Here is a 23,927-nt window from a genome sequence, read left to right as displayed (position 1 = left end):
AAGTGTACACAATTATATAACTTGTCAAATACCTTCAAATGTTGTCTTTCAAAATTTTTAAAACTGTTAGAGGACATGGTTGTAATTAGTATAGTTCATGAGTATACAATGCTCATTTGTATGTAGTATTTATAGGATGTTGAATGTAAATGAAAATACGAATTCATTCTCTCTCTCTATGTTCTACTAATGTTCGACTACATGGTATCAGAGCAAAGTGTAGTCAGTTAGTGGTGGTTGTGCGACAGAGCTAGTGGTGCTTGTGGTTGTGCGACGGAGTTAGTGGTGGTTGTGCGACGGCGTAGTGGTATCACCGTCGTTGTCTGTGGTGGTTATCGCCGGCGACGTCGTTGTCGTTGGTGGCCGGTATCTGTTTCAAGATTTTCCGGTGACCTCAGGTGCCGTCTCCGGTACTGGACACCAGAACCAAGATCACCGGCGTTTTCTGTGCACACCGGTGTGTCTCCCGTCGTCATCGGCTGCCGGAATCCCTGTTTATCGCCGGCGACGTCGACGTCTCGGAGGGGTTGGTGGCAGGTCTCTACTATCCTGTCCTCGACTACGTATGCCCCTAATCCGGAGTAAGGTCTTATTTCTATCCAGTATAACGTATGTTTGGTAACATGTATACGGTAAACTTATTCCTGTTTAGGATAAGTTATCCTCATTCGGGATAAGCTATTCCAGTTTAGGGTTAGTTTTTGAAGCCGGTTCCGGAGATATCCGAAACGCACCCGATACAGGCCGATACAACCCGGTATATACCGGTTTAGACCTGAAACAGAGAGGTTTAGACCCGATACAGGCCGGTTCAGACCCGATACAGGCCAGTTCAAACCCGATACAAGCCGATTCTGAACCGATACTTGCTTGTTTCGGCCGGTACAGGCTTGTTTTGACCAATACAAATCCGAAATTTGGGTTTTTAATCCCAATTTTTCATCCATATTTCATATTTTGTGTATTCTTGACTCCAAGTTGAATTGTTGTGATACTTTTCTCCATGACAACTAAATTTGAGTCAATGTCTCTTGCACCAAACATTAGTATGCCTATGACTTCGGTGAAGTTAAATGGAAAAAACTATATGTTGTGGTCAAAATCTGTTGAAGTGTTTTTGAAAGGCAAGGGTCTTTGTCGTACTCACTTAATTGATCCAATGCCTAACTCAGCTAGTTCTACATTTGCTCAATGGGAGCAAGAAGATGCTCAAATACTGTCCCTAATATTGACCAGTATTGAGCCTAATATTTGCACCAGCTTAATACATTTTGACACCGCTCAAGAGGTGTGGAAGCATCTCAAACAGATGTATTCGGGTGCTGGGAACATAACCCGTATTTATGAGTTGTGTCAGCAATTCTTTGGGTTGGAATAGGGTGCTTTGGGCCTAGAAGAATATTATTCTCAAGTGATAAGCATATGTGAAGAACTCAGAATGTATCAACCTATCACTTCTGATGTTTCAAGTATGCTAAAACAACGGGAAGATTTTAATGTTGTTCGGTTCCTTGATGGCTTAAAACCTGAGTATGAGTCAGTGCGTTCTCAAATTCTGGCAAGTCCACAACTTCCTCCATTTCCTGATGTGTTCTCCCGACTTTAGCGAGCCACATTATCTGGACAAGGATCTCAGTTTTCTTCAGATCAGAGTAATGAGAGATCCGCTTTAGCTGCCTCCTATGTTGCTCCCGATGGGCGTGGAGGCCGGAGTGGTAGAGGTGCACGTGGGGGGCGTGATGCCAGAGGTAATCGCACTCGAGGTCGTGAATCTCGTAAGTGCACTCATTGTGGTCGCACTAACCACTCGGTAGACTATTGTTGGGATCTCCATGGTAGACCATCTGGATCCGTTAATCAAGCTATTTGCCAAAATGCTACATCACCGTCAACGAGTTCCGACCCGACTCCAGAGATAATTAGCATATCGAAGGATGAGTATGATCAGTTTTTGGCTCGCACACGAGCGACTTCATCTTCCATAGCTACTCATGCCCATTCAGGTACAGCGTCCGCCTGTCTTGTCTCATCTACTCAAGATCCATGGATCATCGATTCAGGAGCTAATGAACATTTGACCGGTTTGTCTTATTCCTTATCTAAGTTAGATACTTTGACATCTCCAAAGAGTGTTACTCTTGCTAATGGTTCTCTTGCTAAAGTTACAGGCATTGGATCCACTAAGCTCACCGATTCTATATCCTTGTCATCTGTTCTATATGCTCCTAGTTTTCCCTTTAGTTTGTTGTCCATTAGTCAAATTACTCAAACTCTTCAATGTTCTGTGACATTTTATCCCTCTGTATGTATCTTTCAGGATCTCAAGATGGGGAAGAAGATTGGTACGGGGCATGAAGCTGGTGGTCTGTATTACCTTGATGTCAAACAGTCACCCACTCGAGCCCTCACATCCTCATCATCTGCTTTTGAATGGCATTGTAGCCTTGGACACCCATCTCTTACTCTTTTGAAACGTCAAGTTAGGAATCTTGAAAATGCATCTTCCTTTCCTTGTGAAGCATGTCAGCTTAGCAAACACCATCGTGTGTCTTTTGTACCTCGAGTTGATAATCGAGCATCTAGTTCTTTTGAATTGGTTCACTCTGATATATGGGGACCAATCAACATTGTATCAAACAAGTTTCAGTATTTTGTTACATTTGTTGATGACTATTCTCGTATGACATGGTTGTTTCTAATGAAGGCACGATCTGAACTTCTTTCCATATTCAAAGTCTTTCGGAAAGAAATTAAAACTCAATTTAGACAAAAAGTTCAAGTTTTGCGTTCTGACAATGCTAAAGAATACAAATCTAGTGCCTTTGATACTTACTTAAGTAATAAAGAAATTGTTCATCAAACTTCATGCTCTTATACACCCCAACAGAATGGGGTGGCTGAACGCAAAAATCGGCATTTGTTAGATGTAACCAGAGCACTTTATTGCACATGCATGTTCCTAAACGTTTTTGGAGTGATGGTGTTCTTACTGCGTGTCACCTTATTAACCGTATGCCTTCGTCAGTCCTCGATGGTTCCTCCCCATTCTCCATCTTGTTCCCTTTGTCTCCACCATTTTCTCTCCCTCCCAAAATCTTTGGGTGTGTTTGCTATGTTCATAACCTTGGCCTAGGCTTTGATAAACTTGATCCACGTGCTACCAAGTGTTTCTTTGTTGGTTATTCTCGGACTCAAAAAGGATATCGCTGCTATAGTCCTACTCTTAGACGTTACTTTACTAGTGCTGATGTCACCTTTTTTGAGTCCATACCCTATTTCTCAACAACATCTTCAGTTGTTGAGTGTGATCCTCTACCATTACCTACTCTTACCCTTTCTCCTGCACACTCACCCACTTTTACCCAATCCTCCTCTATTCCTTCCCTTGTTCCTTTACAGGTGTACTCGCGTCGTGTGCGGCCCCCGGCTCCCATGCCTCCACCAATCTTGTCTCTATCTTCAGATCCTGAGTTACCTAGTGCTTCAGACTCTCCACCTATTGCTCTCCGAAAAGGTACTCGTTCTTGTGTTACTCAACATCCAATTGCCCAATATGTCTCTTGTCATGCCTTATCTCCATCTTTTTCATGCTTTACTTCTCAACTTTCAAAACTTTCTGTTCCTAAGACAGTTCATGATGCTTTATCTGATTCGGAATGGAGGACAGCTATGAAAAATGAAATGGATGCTCTTCACCATAATGGGACATGGGATCTTGTTCCTCTACCACCTGGTAAACACCTTGTTGGTTGTAGATGGGTATATACAATCAAATTTCATTCTGATGGGTCTGTTGAACGTCTGAAAGCCCGCTTGGTTGCTAAGGGTTACACTCAAACTTATGGCATTGATTATGATGAGACTTTTTCCCCAGTTGCCAAAATTTCTTCTATTCGGGTATTGATCTCTCTTGCTGCTAACTTGGATTGGCCCTTATTTCAGTTGGATGTTAAAAATGCATTCCTCCATGGCGACTTAAATGAGGAAGTGTATATGGAGCAACCACCTGGGTTTGTTGCTCAGGGGGAGTATCGAGGTACTGCGTGCAAATTAAAAAAGGCATTATATGGTTTGAAACAATCTCCTCGAGCATGGTTTGGGAAGTTCTCTGATGCTGTATTAGCATTTGGTCTTCATAGATGCCAAACAGACCACTCGGTCTTTCACCTACACAGTGATGCAGGTCATATCTTGTTGGTTGTATATGTTGATGATATTGTAATTACTGGGAGTGACTCAGCTGGAATTGCTAGGCTGAAACAATTTTTACATGATCAGTTTCAAACAAAAGACTTGGGCAAACTTAGGTACTTTCTTGGAATTGAAGTCGGTAGATCTAAAAAAGGTATTAACCTATCTCAGAGAAAATATGTACTTGATCTTCTGGAAGAAACTGGCATGTTAGGTGCACGACCTATTGACACTCCTATAGACCTAAATCGTAAACTCTTGAAAGATGAAGGTGAGTTGTTTGGAGACCTGGGTCGGTATCAAAAACTTGTTGGAAAATTGAATTATCTTACTATCACTAGACCTGATATCTCTTATGCAGTGAGTGTAGTGAGCCAATTTCTACAAACGCCCAAGGTCTCACATTGGGATGTTGTAATCCATATTCTTCGTTATCTTAAGCGAGCTCCTGGCCTTGGACTATTGTATAGACCAAATGGACACCTTAGAATTGAAGCCTTTTCAGATGCTGATTGGGCTGGATCTCCTTCAGATAGAAGATCGACTACTGGATATTGTACCTTTGTAGGAGGTAACTTGGTTACATGGAAGAGTAAGAAGCAAACAGTAGTAGCTCGGTCTAGTGCAGAAGCCGAATACAGAGCAATGGCTCACACTACTAGTGAGCTGACATGGTTGCAACACTTTCTTCAAGAGATTGGGTTTCCAGCTCCTGTCCCTCTTCAGTTATTTTGTGATAACCAAGCTGCAGTGCATATTGCATCTAATCCTGTATTCCATGAGAGGACTAAACACATTGAGATTAATTATCACTTCATTCGGGATAAGATACTAAGTGGTGACATTTCTACACCCTTTGTGAAGTCTGCTGATCAACTTGCAGATATGTTTACCAAACCATTGTGTTGTAGTCGGTTAAAGTTTATTTGTTCCAAGCTAGGTTTATATGATATATATGCCCCAGCTTGAGGGCGAGTGTTAGAGGACATGGTTGTAATTAGTATAGTTCATGAGTATACAATGGTCATTTGTATGTAGTATGTATAGGATGTTGAATGTAAATGAAAATACGAATTCATTCTCTCTCTCTATGTTCTACTAATGTTCGACTACAAAAACCCTTAAAGGTAATTTAAGAATCTATCTTTTGTTTAAGAGATAAAACAATAACTGCTTTGCCCCCAAAAAGTTAAGTTGAAAAATATACAGAACCGGCATGAGATGGAGGGAGTAACATATTGGTCGCATTGGAACATGATAAGAACTTTATTCAATATCCATCCATAAAGAATAGGTCCAATGGCAAGATTAAACATCAATATAAAACTTCAAACCTATTTGAAACTTACCATAGCCATTTCCCTTTCACAAGAGCTTCTCTTAGATGGACAGAAACATGCTCCCTCTTGATCCGTTTTTCAGTCGATGGTCCTTTGCTTGTGTCAACACATGCCTAAGGAGTGAAATCATATTAACCAGCAACCAGGGCTTCTTTTCCACCAGAAGAAAAAAAGAACAAATAAAATAAATCACAACTCTTCTGAAGACTACTGCCTCCGGAGTATCTAAATGAAAAATATTAGAAGCCAAGAACCATATATAAATTGACATCATTGGGAAATTTTCAAAAGGTGAACATTGAACTAATGAAATTTATCAAAAATTCGGAAAGACCAAGGCGGCCAATTTTTCAAGTAAACAAAAAAACATGCATTGTTAACGAAATTTATAATCCACAAAAAGGGAACAAAAGCCCTTCAAGTTAGTTTATGTAACCTTCAGGTCACCAAGAAGCACCACGATAAAGAAAAACCACAACAGCGATCGCACAGCATCAATAGCTAAACTAAAAGCAGGTCAAAAAAATAACTACCCGATAAAATACAACAGCTGCAAGTTCCACTAAACGACACTGTGAACTACTTAGAGTCCCAAGCTTATCATCTTTAGTTGAATCACTCCTGAAAGCAAAAATTTTATACACAAACATCAATCAGAGCCATACCAACCCCTCTTCACCCAAAAAAAAAAAAATAAATAAATAAAAATACTCGCCAAGGCACGCCAGTGCTGGATATATTGCTTTCATCTAGATCCTTCCAAACTACATCCAAAAGTTGTTGTACCAAAGAATTCCCATCAGCACCACCTCTAGTTAAATTTAGTTGTAACCTTGCGTAGAGAATAAGTGCATCCTGCAAAGAAAAATATTTGTAGTGTTTATATATGGCTAGATTACTATTCTTCAATCAAGTTGGATTAGCTTGAATCATGCCTAGAAGATTTGTAGAGCTTTTTTATTCTTGTAGAAGTCTAGGTGATAACCCAAAAATTGCTACAGTGTGAAATATGGTCCCTATTTGCATCATCTGGTGTAGTTGGAAAGAAAGAAATGATACAACCTTCAAGGACCGCGGTCAGGCAATGGAGGAGTCAAAGAATTTCTCTATCAACACTCTTTTCCTTTGGACTGCATCGATAGACTTTAATGGACTTAGCATGCATGAATTATTAGTTGTGTTTCTCTGTTCTTTTATAGTAATAAAATTTAATTGAAAGGTTCAAAATGCATACTCCAAGTACACCAGTTGTATACAAGAGATATACCTATCTAGAAAAAGGAAACAAAAACAATACAAGAACATCATGTAAATTCAGCCCATTAAAGTCTATAGTGGTCCAAAGGAGTAAGTACTGAAAAAGGTCTTGAACTCCTCATATTCCATTCCTTGTCCTCAGAAGTTCTTGCATTTCTTTCCCTCCAAACACGCCATAAGAGTTCCTCCATGGGTCTTGAGCTCCTCCAGGATGTTTCTCCAATATACACCTTATGTACTTGGGTTACGCCTTTTGTGCTTATTAATAAAGACTTATTACTTCAGAAAAAAGATATATATGTCTAGACATATTCCTTCAGAATCTAAGGTAAGTTTCAATTTCACTTCGTAAATATAAAATTCTTTATTTCATTCCTAATTATGTCTACTCTGAGCAACATAGTCCATCAATCTATCAACCAAATAACACTAGCACAATGATTAATGACATGGTTTGTCCGCAATTTTTGTGATGGCATTGACAAATATCTAGATGAAAGGTACATTGTTCAAAATTTATGATACCCCATATGATATGGATAAGGGTAGGTGGTGTATGGGATCCCACATTGCTTGGAAATGAGAAGTTCTTACTCTTTATAAGGTTCCAATAGGGCTCCAATTGTATCATTGACTAGTCCTTTTAGAGTATAGGCCATGTGATTTGGGTCTTCTATTGGAGCGTTACAAATTTTGTATTTTTTTTTTTTTTTTAAACAAACAAATAAACAAATTGGAACCTCCTAAAAATTTTAATGACCAAAAAGTATACTTTAGCCACTTAACAAAAAATAAAAGCATACTTTAGCCAGAAAGAATGAGATGACAAAATCTCTAGAAAATGCATCATAAGGAAACCTTAAGCATTCGATCATGGGTTGTTAACCAACAACGGATTACAAATTGCTGAACGGCATTATGAATTTCCAAGGACTGGCAGCCCAAGTTTGGGCCATCCTTTAACAAGAAAGTATTTATACATTCAATAAGCTTGCGTGAAATCTTTCCCTCATCCCTGTACAAGTACCAACAAGAAAAGACAGAATTGTACACAGCCATTATCAGCAAAAATAAATCCCAATAGATCAAAACCAGAGAGAGAGAGAGAGAGAGAGAGAGAGGGGGGGGGAGGGAGGGAGGGGGTGAATCGAATTCATGCCTTACCTTATGAAAGAGAAAATCCCAACAAACCCCTTAACAATATCTTCCCTAAAATTATCAGGGAAATCACCAGGAGGATTTTCCAGAAGTGAATGGAGAGTAAGGACGCATCGAAACACCTCCTCTTTGGGATTATATTCATTGTCTTTCCCACTAAAGCTTGCTTTCAACTTCTCCATGTAAAGAAGCACCAAGCCTGGACGAAATAGAATAAGCCAAGATTGATCAATGACAGTGTTGTTTAATAGTTAGAAAGAGATGAGTGCATCAGAACTAATTTGAGAGAAAAACTCACTGCAATATATGCGCCTTCTCATGTGAAAACGATAATCTCTAATTGCCAAAAGATCCCGGAGAATTATTGAATACTCCGACTGAAAGCTTGGAGCATTGCTTAAAACATCCCATATGTGATTGAAAAGCAATTTGATAGCAGATAACAAAGTCAACATTTTTCCTGGAATGATGATGAGACAAAACAATGAATTTGCTCTTATCATTGATAGCATGAAAAGCTATTTCTATTAATGCAACACCTAAGTAGATAACATGCATGCCAGATGATAGAGCATAGAATTCTTTAAATGACCCCCCCCCCCACATGTCCTTCTATGAAGGCTATGAACTTTTGTTGATTTGCAGTAAACAAAAAATCTGTAGCTCTCTACTTGTAACGACCCAATCCAATATTATCAGGGATGAAACATGGATAATTTATTATGCCTATAATAGATTAATGGGCTATATTGGATAAACCCACGAATTATTATTTAGGCCCCGTTTGGATATCGAAATGAGTTGAGTTCTTTATGAATAGTAGTGAGTTAAGATGGTGGAGTGAGTTTTATGGAACCCACCTAAGATGAGTTTAGATATGTTTGGATGTTAAAATGAGTTTAGATGTATTTATGGAAAGTTGAAAAAGGTTGTGAGTCCCACGTGTAAAGTATTGAATTGAAAAAAGTTGTGAGTCACACGTGTAAAGAGGTTTTGAGTTGAGTAATGTTTAGTGATTTGGGAGTTGTGTGTTTGGATGTCAGGATAAGTCTAAAACAAAACCCAACTGAGATGAGCTGAGCTCATTCAAGAATCCAAACGAAGTCTTAGTGAGGTTGGTCAGGAATTTTTATTGGCTCATAGACCCAAGAATTTATTTTAAGGTCCGTTAAGATTGAGTGGGAATTAATGGACTGATATTTTAGAACCTCAATTGTAATTATTGAATTTTTGGCCCATAAAACAAACCCAAACTCGTTAGGCCCAATGTCGGTTCTCTACAACTCTAAGCCATACACGTCTCCACTTTCCACAAGGATTCACTCCCAATGGAATTCTCTCCCACAAGGATTACAATTTTACAAATCATTTTCGCATTAAAACTCTTAAACTGACTCCTTATATATATATACTTAGTCGCATGCACTTTTCGTGCATCTCATCCCTCTTCAAGCCCTAGTGTAGTTTTCTATTTACCCTCAACACACCGCAACCTCCAAGGGATCTCAGCCCATGGCAATACTCTCTCTCTCTCTCTCTCTCTCTAGCTTACTTGACAAGGATATTCAACAATAATACAAAGCATATGAACAACCTACCCGAAAATTTAGCATCTTCAGCTCGTTGCACAACAATTCGAAGAGTCTTGGCATATATCAATTTTGGCAACCGTCGCTTGCTTGAGGATATTTCCGAGGATGCACATTGAATCAGCAAAGTAACGAGAAAAGGCCATGTTTCAGCTGCAGAAAAAGTACAAAACCATTCCACTTCTGCTTTCAACAATTCTTGATGAAATGTCATAAAAATACATTTACTTCTCACGAAATTTTGATCTTACAATGAGGAATTTCATCAGGTCTTAGCCTTGCAGAGTTCTGACCAAGAAATTTACAAAAGGCAACCGATCCTTCTCCATCCAACCACGTATTCAACAACCTTATCCCTTCCTATACATGCACATGTATAGCAAAATAGCAATTAAACAAACAAAAAAAACAGAAACATAAAGTAGCATTCATTTGGTGGCTCATAATTTTAAGAAAAACATAAGAGACTGAAATTTACAATTATTCGCCCAAGAAAACAAAATCATTCACAAAACCGAGCAATCTGGCTCAATTGATTTGAGTACTGTACTCATCCTTCCAAATATAATTATGGGAATAACGTATACAGAAATTCTTGTGTATGGTTTTCTGGATGAAATGAAGCAGAAACAAACACACATTAGTTCACTCTGTTCCTTGCCGGGAAAGTGTAGGCAATTAAGTAGACTGAGATTATTAATTTAGTGTATGGCCCCGAAAAAACAACAATCGAAAACAAACGCACGCGAAGTTGTCTAGCTGCCGAGAAATTTAGGGAAACTTTAAGATAATCATAGTTAATGAACTTGAAATTTCATTATGACAAACTAGCGAAACACGAATATCCACTCAAACAAATCCTTTCATACTCGTATTCACTCAGTTGAGTCGACATTTTTTGTGTTTTTTCTTTTCTTTTCTTTTCTTTTCTTTTTTTATTCCGGCAACAATGATTCGTTATATTTCCTCTTCGGCACTTTCTTAGCAACCAATCAGAGAGCGGCTAAAGAAAATCCACAAAGGAAACGGAAGTTACTTCGCGAGCTTTTGCTTTATCGGATGAGAGCTTCGAGACAATTTCTTGCACATCCCTCGAAGTGACCATCGCTGATTTTGGGACCGGAGCCCCAATCCCGACACTCCGACAGCGACGAGTGATGGAGTCACCGAGCGAAAGAAGAGAAGCTAGCTCTTTCTGCTACGTTCTGAGAGTGCTCTGGGTGTTTGGGGAGCGAGAAATGGCGGGAAAATGAAGTGTGGGCCTCTGCGTGACTATCTGGGCTAAGGGTGGGAGACAGAACGTGAACGTTTTTGTGGACTATAAATACGTCCAAGACTCCAAAGTCCAAAGTGTGTTGCGAGGAAAATTGGGAGAGACGAGACGACGATGAGGAAATTACGATCGTCCCCCCATATGTTTCTTTTAATTCCAAATGCAAACCGTCGTCGTTTGCCTTCCCATATTTAATAAAGCCGACCCCATTTTCTGTGGCGACATAAAGGTGGCCAAGTCGCCTCGCGAAAGTTTGATCATGCAACGAAAGAGAAAAACCAAAAATGCCGCCTCAATAAGTCTGATAAGGCATGGAAATTTGTACGAGGCAATGAACAGTAATGATGCACACACAAGCTTTTTCTAAAATTCTTTCTGTTTTAAATAGAATGTGATGGTGCAAAATACAATATTTAAATAAAATTGAAAATTTCAAGATTTTAAAAAATATTAGCATTTTTTATATGAATTTATGCTAATGTTTTTATGTGAATTGCTAATTTATGCCGCCTCATCACTTGCACTTTGATTTTGGTTTTAATTCCTTTTAGTTCCTTTTCTTGCCTACATTTTTTCTATTGGCCATGGCTATATTTTGCATGGAACATCCATGTTAATTCTTATTGTTCAAAATTATATTACTTAAATATAATTTCAATTGTTCGAAAAAGAAGAAAAAGATATATAATTTCAATTAATTGGTAATATTTAATTTGTAATATTTAAATATATCTTTAAAATTAAATTATGTCATGTAAATATTTTACTAGATGTGTTCTATATATGGTCTTAAGAATAAAGTTTTTCGAAATAATATACTAATCTTGTTTAGGTAACTAAGAAATACTCAAAAAGGTTTAACCTTATTTAATATTTTGCATATTTTCAGGATGACATATTTTAACGTTAACAAATAAAACAACATTAAAAATGTTGGGAATAAAAACAACATTAAAAATTAAGAAAAAAAATACATAAGATAAAAATAAAAAATAAAATAGCAACCCCGGCCTAAACGTACGGTCAACTTTTTTTTAATAATATTTCTCAAACATCACAATGTGCATATACGTTGGAGCAGTGGCTCGAACAGATAAGTATTGCGTGCTCAATCTAAATGTAGAATAAATATAGATAGAAATTAATATTAGAAGTATTTATTTTGTACATATAATGTAGCATCACGTAGACTATACATCTCTCTAAGTAAATATTGAGAACAATTAACTAGAAGTAGTCATGCAGTAAGTGTAAAGTATACACTGTTATAGTGGCTTATCTCTAACATTACTCATTTCTCAAACATCAAATGCTCAAGCATTGCGCATGTACTTTATAAAAAGGCAAATTCCATTGTGAAAAAAAATTCTTTTGGATTCAAATTTTTATTTTAATAAGACTTGTGTATTTAAGATTTGTACCTAACATTAATCTTGACATTAGTTTCCGTATATCTTTTGCTAAAATTTAACTAAAAAATGTATATAAGCTATTTTAATTTATCTAATTTCTATACATCCCACGCTAGATTGTCTATGATAAGCATTAACGTCTTGTTTCGCATATATTTGGGTCAAACTCTAACAGCTCAGGTCTTTTAAAACGGGCACTGCACAAGGTAGAAAATATTGCAGCTTCGAGAGGACGATCTTGGGACCGAGTAACCTCTTATGTCAAAGTTAATAAATATTCTTGGAGTGTAGTAAATAAGTAAGAAAGTCTATGAATCAAAGAGATATTCTCGTGCTTGGGATCTGTTATTTATACTACAGGCCTGAGGAGCAGACCATGCCTTCTTTCATGAAGTCTGCATTCTCTGTACTGTTCTTTTTGTCAGAATATTTAAATGTGACGTGGCTCTGCGACGGCGTTATTAATGTGACGTTATCCAGGGTGGCAAAACCATTAATGCGGCGTGGTTCTCTAACCTTTTCCTCTTAATTCGTTTTCCTTCCGGTCCATTCATGCATTTTCTATTAGTAGATCAACAATTCTCTGTAAATCACGTATGCCGTGTGAGCGGACACTTGAGGACTGGACACTACTTGAGGGGTCCTCAGATCGAAGAGTCACATCCTCTACAGTAATATCCATTCTGCAAGTTATATACAAAGGAGCCTCCTAATGGGTCGAGTTTGTGGCTTTTTGCTCTAGGCAAGCTTGATAGGGCCTTTTGGCTCTTTTGGGGAAAATTCTCTTACAATTACCCTGCTAGTTCTCACCAGATAAGTACGGTGGGAATTTATCACAATTCGGTCCCACCTTCTTACCAAGGCCAGGAACTTTATTTAGGCTTCTTGAGGTCCAGAGGCTTATGCTTATTGACATTTTTGACGGCATTCCTATCTTCTATGATGGACTCACATTTTCATTACATCTTTTCAACCTCACTAATTAAGGGGTATCAGGCGGCTTTTCACGTTGACGTCACTTCGTAAACCACATTCCCCAAAACCGAAACGGCAAGTATCCTTGTCACTATGATTCATGAGAGTCTAACCGTCACCTTCTTTTTATAAAACATGGGAGTGGGACCAGATTTCCGTCCATTACACTGTGATTGTCCCTCCATTCTAGTTCTCTTGATTTTTCTTCTCTTCAATCAGTCTTCTTTACTACTTCGTGCTCTGGCAGTGATGGTTTCTGAAAAATCTATTCAACCTAACATGCCCGATAGGGCTCTGTTGACACTGGGTCATTGTTTTTGGGTAGCAAATGGCGCTCAACTACCAACAAATCAATGCCGGCCTCCTTAACCCTCACCTTCCAAGTACCAAAGTCCATTTCCTTCGAAGTTCCTGGAGGGCGCCATCTATGCAGAAGGTCATTCCAATTCCCTCGTCCTATTTGTGACCTTCTGGACCGCATTAGCTTGGCCCATTCCCAACTGCATCCAAACGCCTGGAGATTATTGATTTGCTGCAGCATGATCTGGCAGCAGGCTTTGTTGGAATCCTTTCTGGACAACACAAACTTTACTAGCTACGAGTTTCTTCTTGCCCATAGGGTGTTACGCTTAAAGGGGAATGCATGCAGCTTCAAGGCATCACATGCTCTAGTCACCTTGGAGCCAAGATACCGTAAGGTGAAAGATTGGTCACCCAAGTTCTTCTTTGTATCTAGTTGCGGATGGGAGTTTCTGGTGGCCCAAGTGAATTGCCGAGAGTTTCTCATGCGAAGAGATTAGGGAAGAAGTCTGTAAGATAAGGCAGTGCGTTCAACAACCACTCCCTATGAAGCGAAGCGTCTTGCAATCGTGCGGGAATGGTTGCAAAACCATCCCAACAGTGTTTTTTTTTAGGTTCTCATTTTTTAGGAGAGTTTGAGGAGTTCTCCGCCTCCCCTGGGACACCTTCCTTCTAATGATAGGTCGATTGCTACGCAGCCCTAAGTTGCTCCACTTCGGAAGCATTCTCCAGACTTTCCTTTGTCGGATAAGGGGAAGAAAGCTCATCGGAAAAGTGTTCGGGCCGAAGATAGGCCTCTTCCTGGGGTATAGGACCCCTTAATGCGAGGATCGGCTAGGACCCCTCTAAAGGTGAGCGAGCAGGTGAGTAATTTTCTCGTAGCGTCTCTTCCAGAGGTGACTGTTGAGGTGTTCAGGGGTGAGGTTCAGATGGACGCCCTCCTTTAGAGTATTTTTGTGGTTACTACTCCAGATGAAGGACAACATTCTTCTTCTTGGGGGTCTCTCCCCCTTTTTCGTTTCATTTAGTTATCGGGAGTCATTCTCTTGAGGCGGCTAATGAAGAGGTGGAGGCTTCTTCCAGCAATCATGCGGAGGCAGAAGATTATACCGAAGGTAAGCCTCTTCCAAATTTTGCAGTCCCCGAGGGCCTGAAGAGTCTTGCGGCAGATTCCTCTATCCAGGCCGCATTCCCAGAGAAGGGGAGATCCTTTGTGCATATTTCAGCTGATGATGATCTAAGGAATCCAATCATCGACTCACTAGTCCAGGTTCCAGATGATGCGATCGGCCCCCTTCTAGTGGGTTTGAGAGGGGACCCACCTACTTCTGCTGAAGTCTCTATGGGATTACCTGAGTTTGTAGGTCTTGCAGAGGCCATTTCTTCTATGTCCTAGATGGCCATGGAAGTAAGACATTAGTCGGGCAGTTGAGTGCTTGTCGGGTTTTTTTCATGAGGTTTGATCGTTTCTTTCTCGCCTTTACTCTTTTCTTTTCTTTTCTCCCTTTTTCTTAGTCTTTCCTTTACGTCGCTAGGGTATTTCTCAACTTTCAGCTTTTATCATGGAAGATCAAGAGACAACCGTTCATGAGAGCTTGGAGGAGAGGGAACAGTTGAAGCGCGAACTCAAGAGGACGAGACTCAACCTATCAGGTGAGCGCAAGAGAGTGAAGAAGCCAGAGCCTTGACAGAGGAAGCACAAGTAAAAGTGCGAAGATGAGAGAACCCGGCTGGAGCTGCTTAATCAAACTTTCTAAGGTAACTAATCTCAGGCGCGGGAGGAGAGGCACTGGTTGGAGTAGCTGAACAAAAGTCTCCAAGGTGACTTATCCCAAGCGCGGGAGTAGAGGGAATGGTTGGAGCAGCTGAACCGAAGTCTTCAAGGTGCCTTCCTTTCTTTACAAGGGCAGCTAAGTAGTTCCCGAAGTTTCGCAATAACGCATGGGGACACATGGTCGTTGAAGGTCACAGATCAATGCAGGCATTCATTCTGAAGAGTCCGAAGTTGCATTCGAGATCTTTCACCAAGTACCTTTAACGGCTTGCTCTTGCCAAAATTCCCACCGATGAGCCATCCTTTGAAACCAACCACGAACTGACAAAGAAAGAGATGTCGAATGCTTTCCTTGGTCCCGCCGTACTTGTGCTGGCATTAGTGGAGCCGGCTAACCTTGTTCCTGCTACTGCTGAGCCGGTCAACATTGCTCCTGTTGTCGTTGAGACCAATGCTCCTGGCACTGAGACTTAAATATTTTATTTGTTTCGTTATACTTTTTTTTTTTTTACATATGTATCTGCATTTTGTTACTTAGTGGTTTGTATATATATAAACACTTACTAATATACATATCTTGTTTGTCATATCTCGTATATGCCTTTTTTTCCTTTCTTCTTTTGTTTTTGTGCGGCTGGCCTGGAGACCGTGGTAAAGGGGTCAGCAGAGCTCCTACCTACCTCGTTGGCCAGTCATGCTACGGTTGCTTATCCTCTATGGATAGTCGTTCTCAGAGTATGGGCATCGTTTTAATCGTTATTCGGGCGGCCGTGTCCAGTTGTGCCTTTGAAGTTTCCCGGTCTACCCCGCTGGCATCCGGTTTAACCTTTCCAGCTCCGCTAGTTGCTTAACCATTGAAGTTTCTCGCCCACCCCGCTCGCATCCGATTTAACCTTTTCGACCCCACTAGTTGCTTAGCCTTTGAAGTTTCTCGGCCCACCCCGTTGGCTTTTTTTGCTTTTTTCTTCTCTCTTTTCTTTTCGTTTGCTTTTTTCTGCATAGTCAAACTATTAGTTTCTGTTGGTGAAGATTCCTTCGATGGAGATTTCATTGTTGAAGATTCTGTTGATGGAGATTTTGTTAATGGAGACATTGTTGGTGGAGATTCTATTGATGAATATTATGTTTTCGGGTGGCCAAGGGCCGACCCGCACTCCTCTGCGACTAATTTTTTGCCCATTGTTGTTTATTTTTTCATTATTTCCTTGCTAATCATTTTTATTTTCGCTTCCTTTTTTTTTTTGTGCTTTGTGCAAATTTCTGGGTTCTGAAAGCAGCCAAAGATTTTTAGGCTGACATGCCTTGTTGACTATTCAGCACCCTCGGGTCGGGTAATGGTTAGAAACCCAGCGAGTTCTGAGTAATGGAAATAAATCCCAATATAGTTACCTCGCTAATTCTTTTTGGATGAGTCCGAGAAGAATTCATCTTATCTCCTCCCTCATTTATGTCCCGTCAAGTTCCCGGCCTGCCTGGTCGCGTGTTGAGTGACCATTTGTATTTTACATATGTGCCAACACAATGCTAGTTACGTTTCCACATTAAATGGATGTCTCTTCGATTTCCTCTTCATGGCTTCGTTCTTTACTAGCATTAACTTTGCACATTGTATCAGTAGGTATGCTCTGCAACGGTTTCAATAATCAAGGGATTATGGTTCTCTTTGGGGGGGGACACGTGGCGACTTATGGTGATTCATGGAGTTATGACGCCTTTGCAGGCCAAGCGTCAACCCCACCTATATAAGGACCCTTCTCCAAGTTAGAAAATCCATTATACTCATTTATGCCTTTCTCTTTTATTTTGTGACTCTTCCTTTATCGCTCGAGTTCCTAGTTCCTTTGTTTTTTCCTTTACTTTTCTTCTATCTTTCATGGTTCTAATGAAACCTTTACACCCTAGTGTGATAGGTCCTCTGGTGGTGTTCAAGCCGCTGCTGGTTGTGGCGGTCTGAGCATCGGAAGGCAAAACTGCCAATCCTTCGTTGTTGGGGTCCCGGACCCCTTGTTCTCGTTCTTACACTTTTGCTTATTGTGTCTCACTCGTTCTAGCCGTTTTGCTTACAAGGCTCGACTTCAAAACTCTTTTCTCAACTCCCTGCATGCACCAAACTCATTGCTTGCTTGTTTACATAGGAGAATGGCTTTTGTTGTTATGGTGCAACGGTGGTCGTCACTGTCTAAAACACAGTTGCAGACCCGAAACTCATTTCTTACACCAAGAAACGTGGACAACGATTTTTAGGCCTTTTGGTTTCCGTGGGTCCAAGAACAGTGGGGTCTTCAAGATCTTTTAGATTATCCCTGGCGATTTCACGGTCTAGGGTCAAGCACTAGAACTTGTTTTGTTGGATATATACCTTGTAGTCTTGTCGCTTTATGCGTCCCAATGATGTAACTTATCCCTTGTAGCTTTGTGACTTCATGATGTAATTTGTTCTTTGTAGTTCTGCATAATTAATAAAATAATTTTGTGTATCCGGTTGTACTGTTTCCTCATTTTCCTTACTGTATTGTTTCTGCATTTTCCTTATTGTATTTCTTCTTGCACTTTTTCTCTCCTTTTTTTTTGGCATCGTTTCACGCTTATTACCTTCTGTTGTGTGCTATTGTTGCTCTTGCTTGCATCTTTGGTCTTGGTATTTGGATAGTTTATAACCTTTATATGTTTCGTGCTTGTTGATGCTTGTGCAGCCTTTTTGTGGTACTTTGCTTCCTTTTTCTATATCCTTCTTATTTTAGGCAATCATGAGACTAAAACCCCCACTCCATTAGGGAGACGTCAGGCTACCTCAAAGTAGCCAGCCCCTTTTGGTTTTCCAAGGAGGTAACTTCTTCGGACTGCCATTGGGACAGTCGGTTCTTTCGCAGTGATAGGAGTCAAGGTAAATTTTTCAGGCTAACTCGAAGGTAGGACCCGCTCTCCTCTACGGGAGGAATAAGGCTGCCTTTAGGCCTGTCTTTCCCTGTTGGGTCCCGCAAGAAGGTAAGTTGTTCAGACAATCTGCTACTAGATCCACTCCCGCTCGTTGACATCACAAGGAAATGTAACATTTTGGGACAGACTCATGGTAGACCCACTCTTCACTCATATTGGAGGTTGGGATAAGTTTTCGAGTTGCCGCAATGGGCAACCCGCTCTCTTCTGCGAGGGGGACAAGGTAACCTTTTATACTTATCTTTCCCCTTGTATCCCGCGAGGAGATAAGTGATTCGGGCATTTTGTCCCTATACCCGCCCCTGTCTGTTGACACTTACGAGTAAGGTATATTCTCTGATTTCGGGTAGTTGAAGACTAACTCGTACTCCGTCGCGGGAAGGACAAGGCAACCTTAAGGCCTACATTTCCCTATAATATCCTGCGGGGAGATAAGTTCAAACAATAATTTGCATGACCGCTCTTCGTTGTGATAGGAGTCAGGGTAGGGGTGGGCAGCGTGGCCCCGCACCCCGCTGCGACGCAGAGGGCCCAACTCCGCCCCTTCCCCGCTTACATTTATATATATATTATATATCTATAGTTTTGATAAATATATTATATAAACATAAATATATATATACATATTTATATTTTACAAATTATGTATATATAAATATATATTACAATTTGTTAGATTTGTTTACAAAATATGCACTAACAAATTTAAAAACTACATAGTTTAAAAATTAATACACTACAACTTACACAAAATATGCACTAGTAAATTTAAAAATTACATAATTTTTAAATTATAGTCATATTTACAAATGTTAAATTTACAATTTAGGTCTAAAAATGTATTTTTAATCACTTTTCGACTTAAGAATAATTTTTAAACATAGTGAAAATGAAGTATATTTTTTAAGAGGAAGGAGGCGGGGTGGAATGGGTATCCGCCCCGCACCCCGCCCCACTTCTTGGGGCCAGGGGTGAAAACCCCACCCCCCACCCCATGCGGGGCGGGGGTTTGGGCAAAGGGGTGGCCCCGCCTCGTAAGGGGTGGGTAGCACCCCTAAGTCAGGATAAGTTCTTTGGGCCGCCTAAAAGGCAGGATCCGCTCTCCTATGCTGGAGGGGTAAGGTCATCTTTAAGTTGGCATTTCCCTGTTGGGTCCCACAAGGAGATAAGTTGTTCAGGCAGTCTGTTACTAGACCCACTCCCGCTCATTGATATCACATGAAAGGTAAGTATTGGGTCAGGCTGGTGCTAATCCTACTCTTTATTGTAATAGAGGTCGGGGTAATTTATTCGGAAGAGCCGTGGGGCCGATCCTGCTCTCCTCTATGGGAGGGATAAGGTCACCCTCTGCCTGACCTTTCCCTATAGTGCCCTGCGGAGTGGTAACTTTGGGTAGTTTATGATTAGACCCGCACCCGCCTGTTAACATACGTAAGGAAGGTAAATTTTCATCTTCGGGCCACCAAAGGCTGACTCGCACTCCGTTGCAAGAGGGATAAGACAACCCTTAGGCCTACATTTTCCTTCGGTATCTCGCGGGTAGGTAGTCGGTTGATAATTTTGTTGCCGTAGATTTCATTACCCGTGCTTTTTATTGTTGGCGCCTTACTGATAATATGAGAGCGTGGAGCATATGTTTCACATTATTCTGAAAAGTCGCATTTTATTAAATAAAAATGAATGTACAAGCTAGATGAAGAGGTGTTACAAAATTGAGGGACACGAAATCCCGGTTTGGGGAGGTCGTCGTCCATCCCTCTCTCCAAAGTCGTGCACTCCTTCCCCCCTCAAAACTGATAGGGCGAGGTGTAAACGGAGGCCTGCCACAGTTTCCTTGGTGGTGCTCGACCTACCTTGTCTTGTTGGTGTCATTCGAGGCTGGCCTTTCATCTTTTTATTTCATCTCATGTACGTAGCATTCTCTCGTCGATACCTGCTCTCCTCGGACTTTCCCCATTCCTTGGTGAGTTGGGAACTTTATTTTGAGGTGATAAGTCGACATTTCAGCCCTTAAGTTGTTGAGGGTGGGCCTCATGATGATGGCGTTGTATGCTGACGGAGTTTTTACCACCAGGAAGTCGACCATAACAGTGGCCGTGCAGGGGTTACTCCCCACCAGGACGGATAGCATGATGGTTTCCACTGGTTGGACAATGCTTTGAGAGAAACATTTGAAGGGCATGGGGGCGGGCAGTAGCCGAGAGGCCACAATACCCATATTGACGAAGGCTTCCCAGAACAGGATGTTCACGGAGCTCCCATTGTCGATGAGGATTCTACTGGTGGTGAAGTTTGCGATGAGCATTGTGATCACTAGGGCGTCGTCATGGGGCTACATAACCCCTTCTTCGTTGGCCTTTGTGAATGAGATTATCGGAGTAGAGTCACCCATTCTTTGTTTCGCGGGATGATACTTAGTTGAGTATACCTCGTAGTATCAGGCTTGCCTGGCATGTGTTTTCTTACTCGATGAGGTGATGCCCCTGCCCGCAAACCCTTTAGCTATGGTTCAAATTTCCCTAAGGGGCTTCTGCCTTGGAGGCGAATGAGGGTGACCTGGTGGTGGACCCCTTATCCTCAGTCGTTGAGGGCGATTTGCCCGTATGTGCTGGTCACCTTAGTTTCGACTCCTTTCCCTTGATCTTCCCATTCTATGTTGCTCTTGTCTTCTGGCCGGTGAACGGCGGTGCCTCTGCTGTTCCTCATATTCCTTCCTTCCTTCCTAGGGAGAAGCAGTTTTCGGTATTGTGTGAGGTGGATCGATGGTACGTCCAATAGTGGCGTATTGTTTCCCGGTCGTCCTCTTTTTGAATGGTGAACTTAGGCCGGTCATACCATGGTCTGGGTCCTTTTGCTAAGACTTCCTCCAGCCACTTCTCTTGGGAGCCATTCTCCCCTTTCTCTTGGGGCTTGACCATGGTTGGGGCCTTCTCTTTCCTCTCCACGCGCTCTATTTCCTTCCTTCGCGGCTCTGTCAAAGCCTAGAGAGTGACTTCTGCATTGATGAAGTTATTGGCCTGGTCCATGAATTCCCGTAACGTCGAGGGAGTCCATCTGGCTAGCTCTGCCATAAACTGGGGGCGCGGCTAGATCCCTCCCAAGAGCGCTGTCAAGGTTGTCTTCTCGTCTTGGTCATCGGTGGTCATGCACTCTTTGTTGAGTCTGGCCAAGTAGGACTTCAAGCTTTCGTACTCCGTTTGTTTGATAGTGAGGTGGTAAGCAGTCGAATGCCGTCTCTTCCAATTGGACATGAACTAGGTTAGGAACTGCCTGGCTAACTCGCCGAAGGTGTCCACCAATTTGGGTGCTAGTGACCCAAACCATACACGTGCTGACCCCTTCAAGGTCAGCGGAAACTCACTGCAAGCTATTTCGCTAGGGAAGTCATGCAGCGTCATGTGAGCCCTGAAAGTTTCCAGAAGCTCGAGGGGGTCTCTTCTTCCGTCATACATCTCCATGGTGGGGATTCTAAACTTTGGTGGCAAATGAATCGTCATTACTTCTTCAGTATAGGGTAGACCCGTGCTTGTTAGCAACTGGTCTACTGTTGACAATGTGCCCACTTTCCTTACTATTTCCTCGTACTTCCTTTTAAGGTTGGAGAGCTCGTCTTGCATGTTTTTCTGCTCCTCTCCCTTGTTAGGTCCCGCTTGTGTGTTTCGAGATCCCATGTGCTCAGTGTCGCTGGATCCCACCTCACCATTTGGCTCCCATTGGGGTTTTTTGAGTTTCGTGTTCTCTTTGCGGAGTGTCTCCACTTCGCCAGTTAGTTTCGTCACCCACTCCTCCATGGTTTTCAACCTTGCTTCCATGGCATCTCTCATATTTCTTATGAATTGTTCGAAATGGGTTGTCGCAAGCATGAGAGGGACACGCAAGATCTATTACGATCATACAGATGATGCTATTGTTAACGTTGTATTTCGCATACCTTTGGGCCAAGCTCTAACAACTCAGCTATTTGAAAACGGGCCTTACAACGTAGAAAATACTGCGGCTTTGAGTGTGTGGCCTTGGGGCTAGAGAACCTTCGATGCCAAAGTTTGTAAATATTTTTAGAGTGTAATAAATAAGTAAGAGAGTTTAGGGATCAGAGAGATATTCTCGTACCTGAGATCTGTTATTTATACTACAGGCCTGAGGAGCAGACTATGCCTTCTTTCATGAAGTCTACATTCCTCATACTGTTCCTTTTGTTAGAATCTTTAAATGCGACTGGGCTCAGCGACGGCGTCATTAATGTGACGTGTTGTCCGGGTGGCAGAACCATTAATGCGGCATGGTTATCCAACCTTCTCCTCTTAATCTATTTTCCTTTCAGTCCATTCATGCCATTTCTGTTAGTAGATCAACGATTCTCTGTAAATCACGCCTACCGTGTGGGCGGACGCTCAAGGACTGAATACTACTCGAGGGGTCCTCAGATTGACGAGTCTCATCCTCTGCAACATTATCCCTCCTGCAGGTTATGTACAGAGGAGCCTTCTAGTGAGCCGAGTTCATGGCTTTCTACTCTGGGGCAAGCTTGATATGGCCTTTTAGGCCTTGTGAAAAAAATCTCCTTATAATAAGTATAGTTAAACTATTAAAATAATATTTTTTAATATTGTTTGTTATTTTTTATTTATATATTCAATCGTCTTATTTTCTAAATCTAACTATCATATTTATTACTTTATCTATTTATTTTTTATGCAACCTTCATTTTTTCTGACAGTAATTTTGAAGTAATTCTTTTTTTTATATATAAGTGACGGTCTTCATAAAATTTATCAAGATGAATGTGAAGTTAACTAGAATGACAGCGACCTCCAAGGTGGTAGTCCAGTTGGTACGAGTTAGTATTTCATGGCTTTGAGGTTAGGAGTTCGAGTCAGGATATAAGTTGAAACCACTTGTGGTAGTAAAACCTGACATTTGGGCTATGAGATGGGCTTTGGATCAACTGAATATTTTGGGGGTGATGTGGTGACGGGCTTGTCTTTGGGACAGTAGTTATAAATAAAATAAGACATTTCGCTGGTTGCCCTTATCTCCCCTTTCTATTGAGGAAAAATAAACTAAAAGGATAGCGATCAAAATGCAGTCGGTAATTAATGACTATGAAACTTTAGTGATGATCAATAAAAAAAAATTTTGAGTAAGGCTTAAGGGCATCTTTGGAAAGTGAGATTATTTCATCTGGTCTAAAAAAATTTTATAATTTCATTCTAAAATATTATTCAAATACAAACACTTTTCAATTTTAAATATTCAACTTTTTTTATCTAATCATTACAACTTTTATAACTAGACTTCTAAACAAAATTAAGAAACAATTCTAGTTTTTCAAATTTTAAAATAAAAATTATATTATAATAATATTTTAACATTATAATTATATTTGAATAATATTTTAACAACGTTAAAGGCTAAGGGCTCGTTTGTATAGTAAGATGAGATGAGATAATTTTATATGAGTTGAATAAAATATTATTAAAAATTTATTTTTTAATATTATTATTATTTTGATATTTGAAAATGTTGAATTTTTATTATAGTTTGTATGAGAATTTAAAAAAATTGTAATGATAATATGAGATAAAATAGATCAAGAATATTTCTGTATCTAAACGAAACCTAAATCCTCATACTATACAGTACACCCTACTGAAGCGTGAAGGATCCTAAAGGGCCTAAACCAACTTGGATTCAATATTATTGGATTTCGACAAAAAGATG

General features: G+C 40.6%; 1 protein-coding gene across 1 annotated transcript in view; it reads right to left on the bottom strand.

Moving 5' to 3' along the window:
- Nucleotides 1-10,819, bottom strand: part of LOC108991465 (serine/threonine-protein kinase ATM) — a 113,570-nt gene extending 102,751 nt beyond the window's left edge. Inside the window, exons 1-9 of the mRNA XM_018965714.2 lie at nt 10,572-10,819; nt 9,787-9,895; nt 9,545-9,688; nt 8,245-8,406; nt 7,953-8,145; nt 7,647-7,803; nt 6,247-6,386; nt 6,065-6,152; nt 5,541-5,644 (exon numbers count right to left, since the gene is read on the bottom strand). Of these exons, the coding sequence (XP_018821259.2) occupies nt 5,541-5,644; nt 6,065-6,152; nt 6,247-6,386; nt 7,647-7,803; nt 7,953-8,145; nt 8,245-8,406; nt 9,545-9,688; nt 9,787-9,895; nt 10,572-10,640 (1,166 nt within the window). The 5' untranslated portion in view covers nt 10,641-10,819. The remainder of the gene's footprint in view (nt 1-5,540; nt 5,645-6,064; nt 6,153-6,246; nt 6,387-7,646; nt 7,804-7,952; nt 8,146-8,244; nt 8,407-9,544; nt 9,689-9,786; nt 9,896-10,571) is intronic.
- Between the last annotated feature and the right edge of the window lie 13,108 nt (nt 10,820-23,927).

Source organism: Juglans regia, chromosome 2 (genome assembly GCF_001411555.2).
Source record: "Juglans regia cultivar Chandler chromosome 2, Walnut 2.0, whole genome shotgun sequence".
Taxonomy (NCBI): Eukaryota; Viridiplantae; Streptophyta; class Magnoliopsida; order Fagales; family Juglandaceae; genus Juglans; species Juglans regia.
The sequence above is the reverse complement of the archived record's forward strand: the minus strand, read 5'-3'. Positions and strand labels throughout refer to the sequence as shown.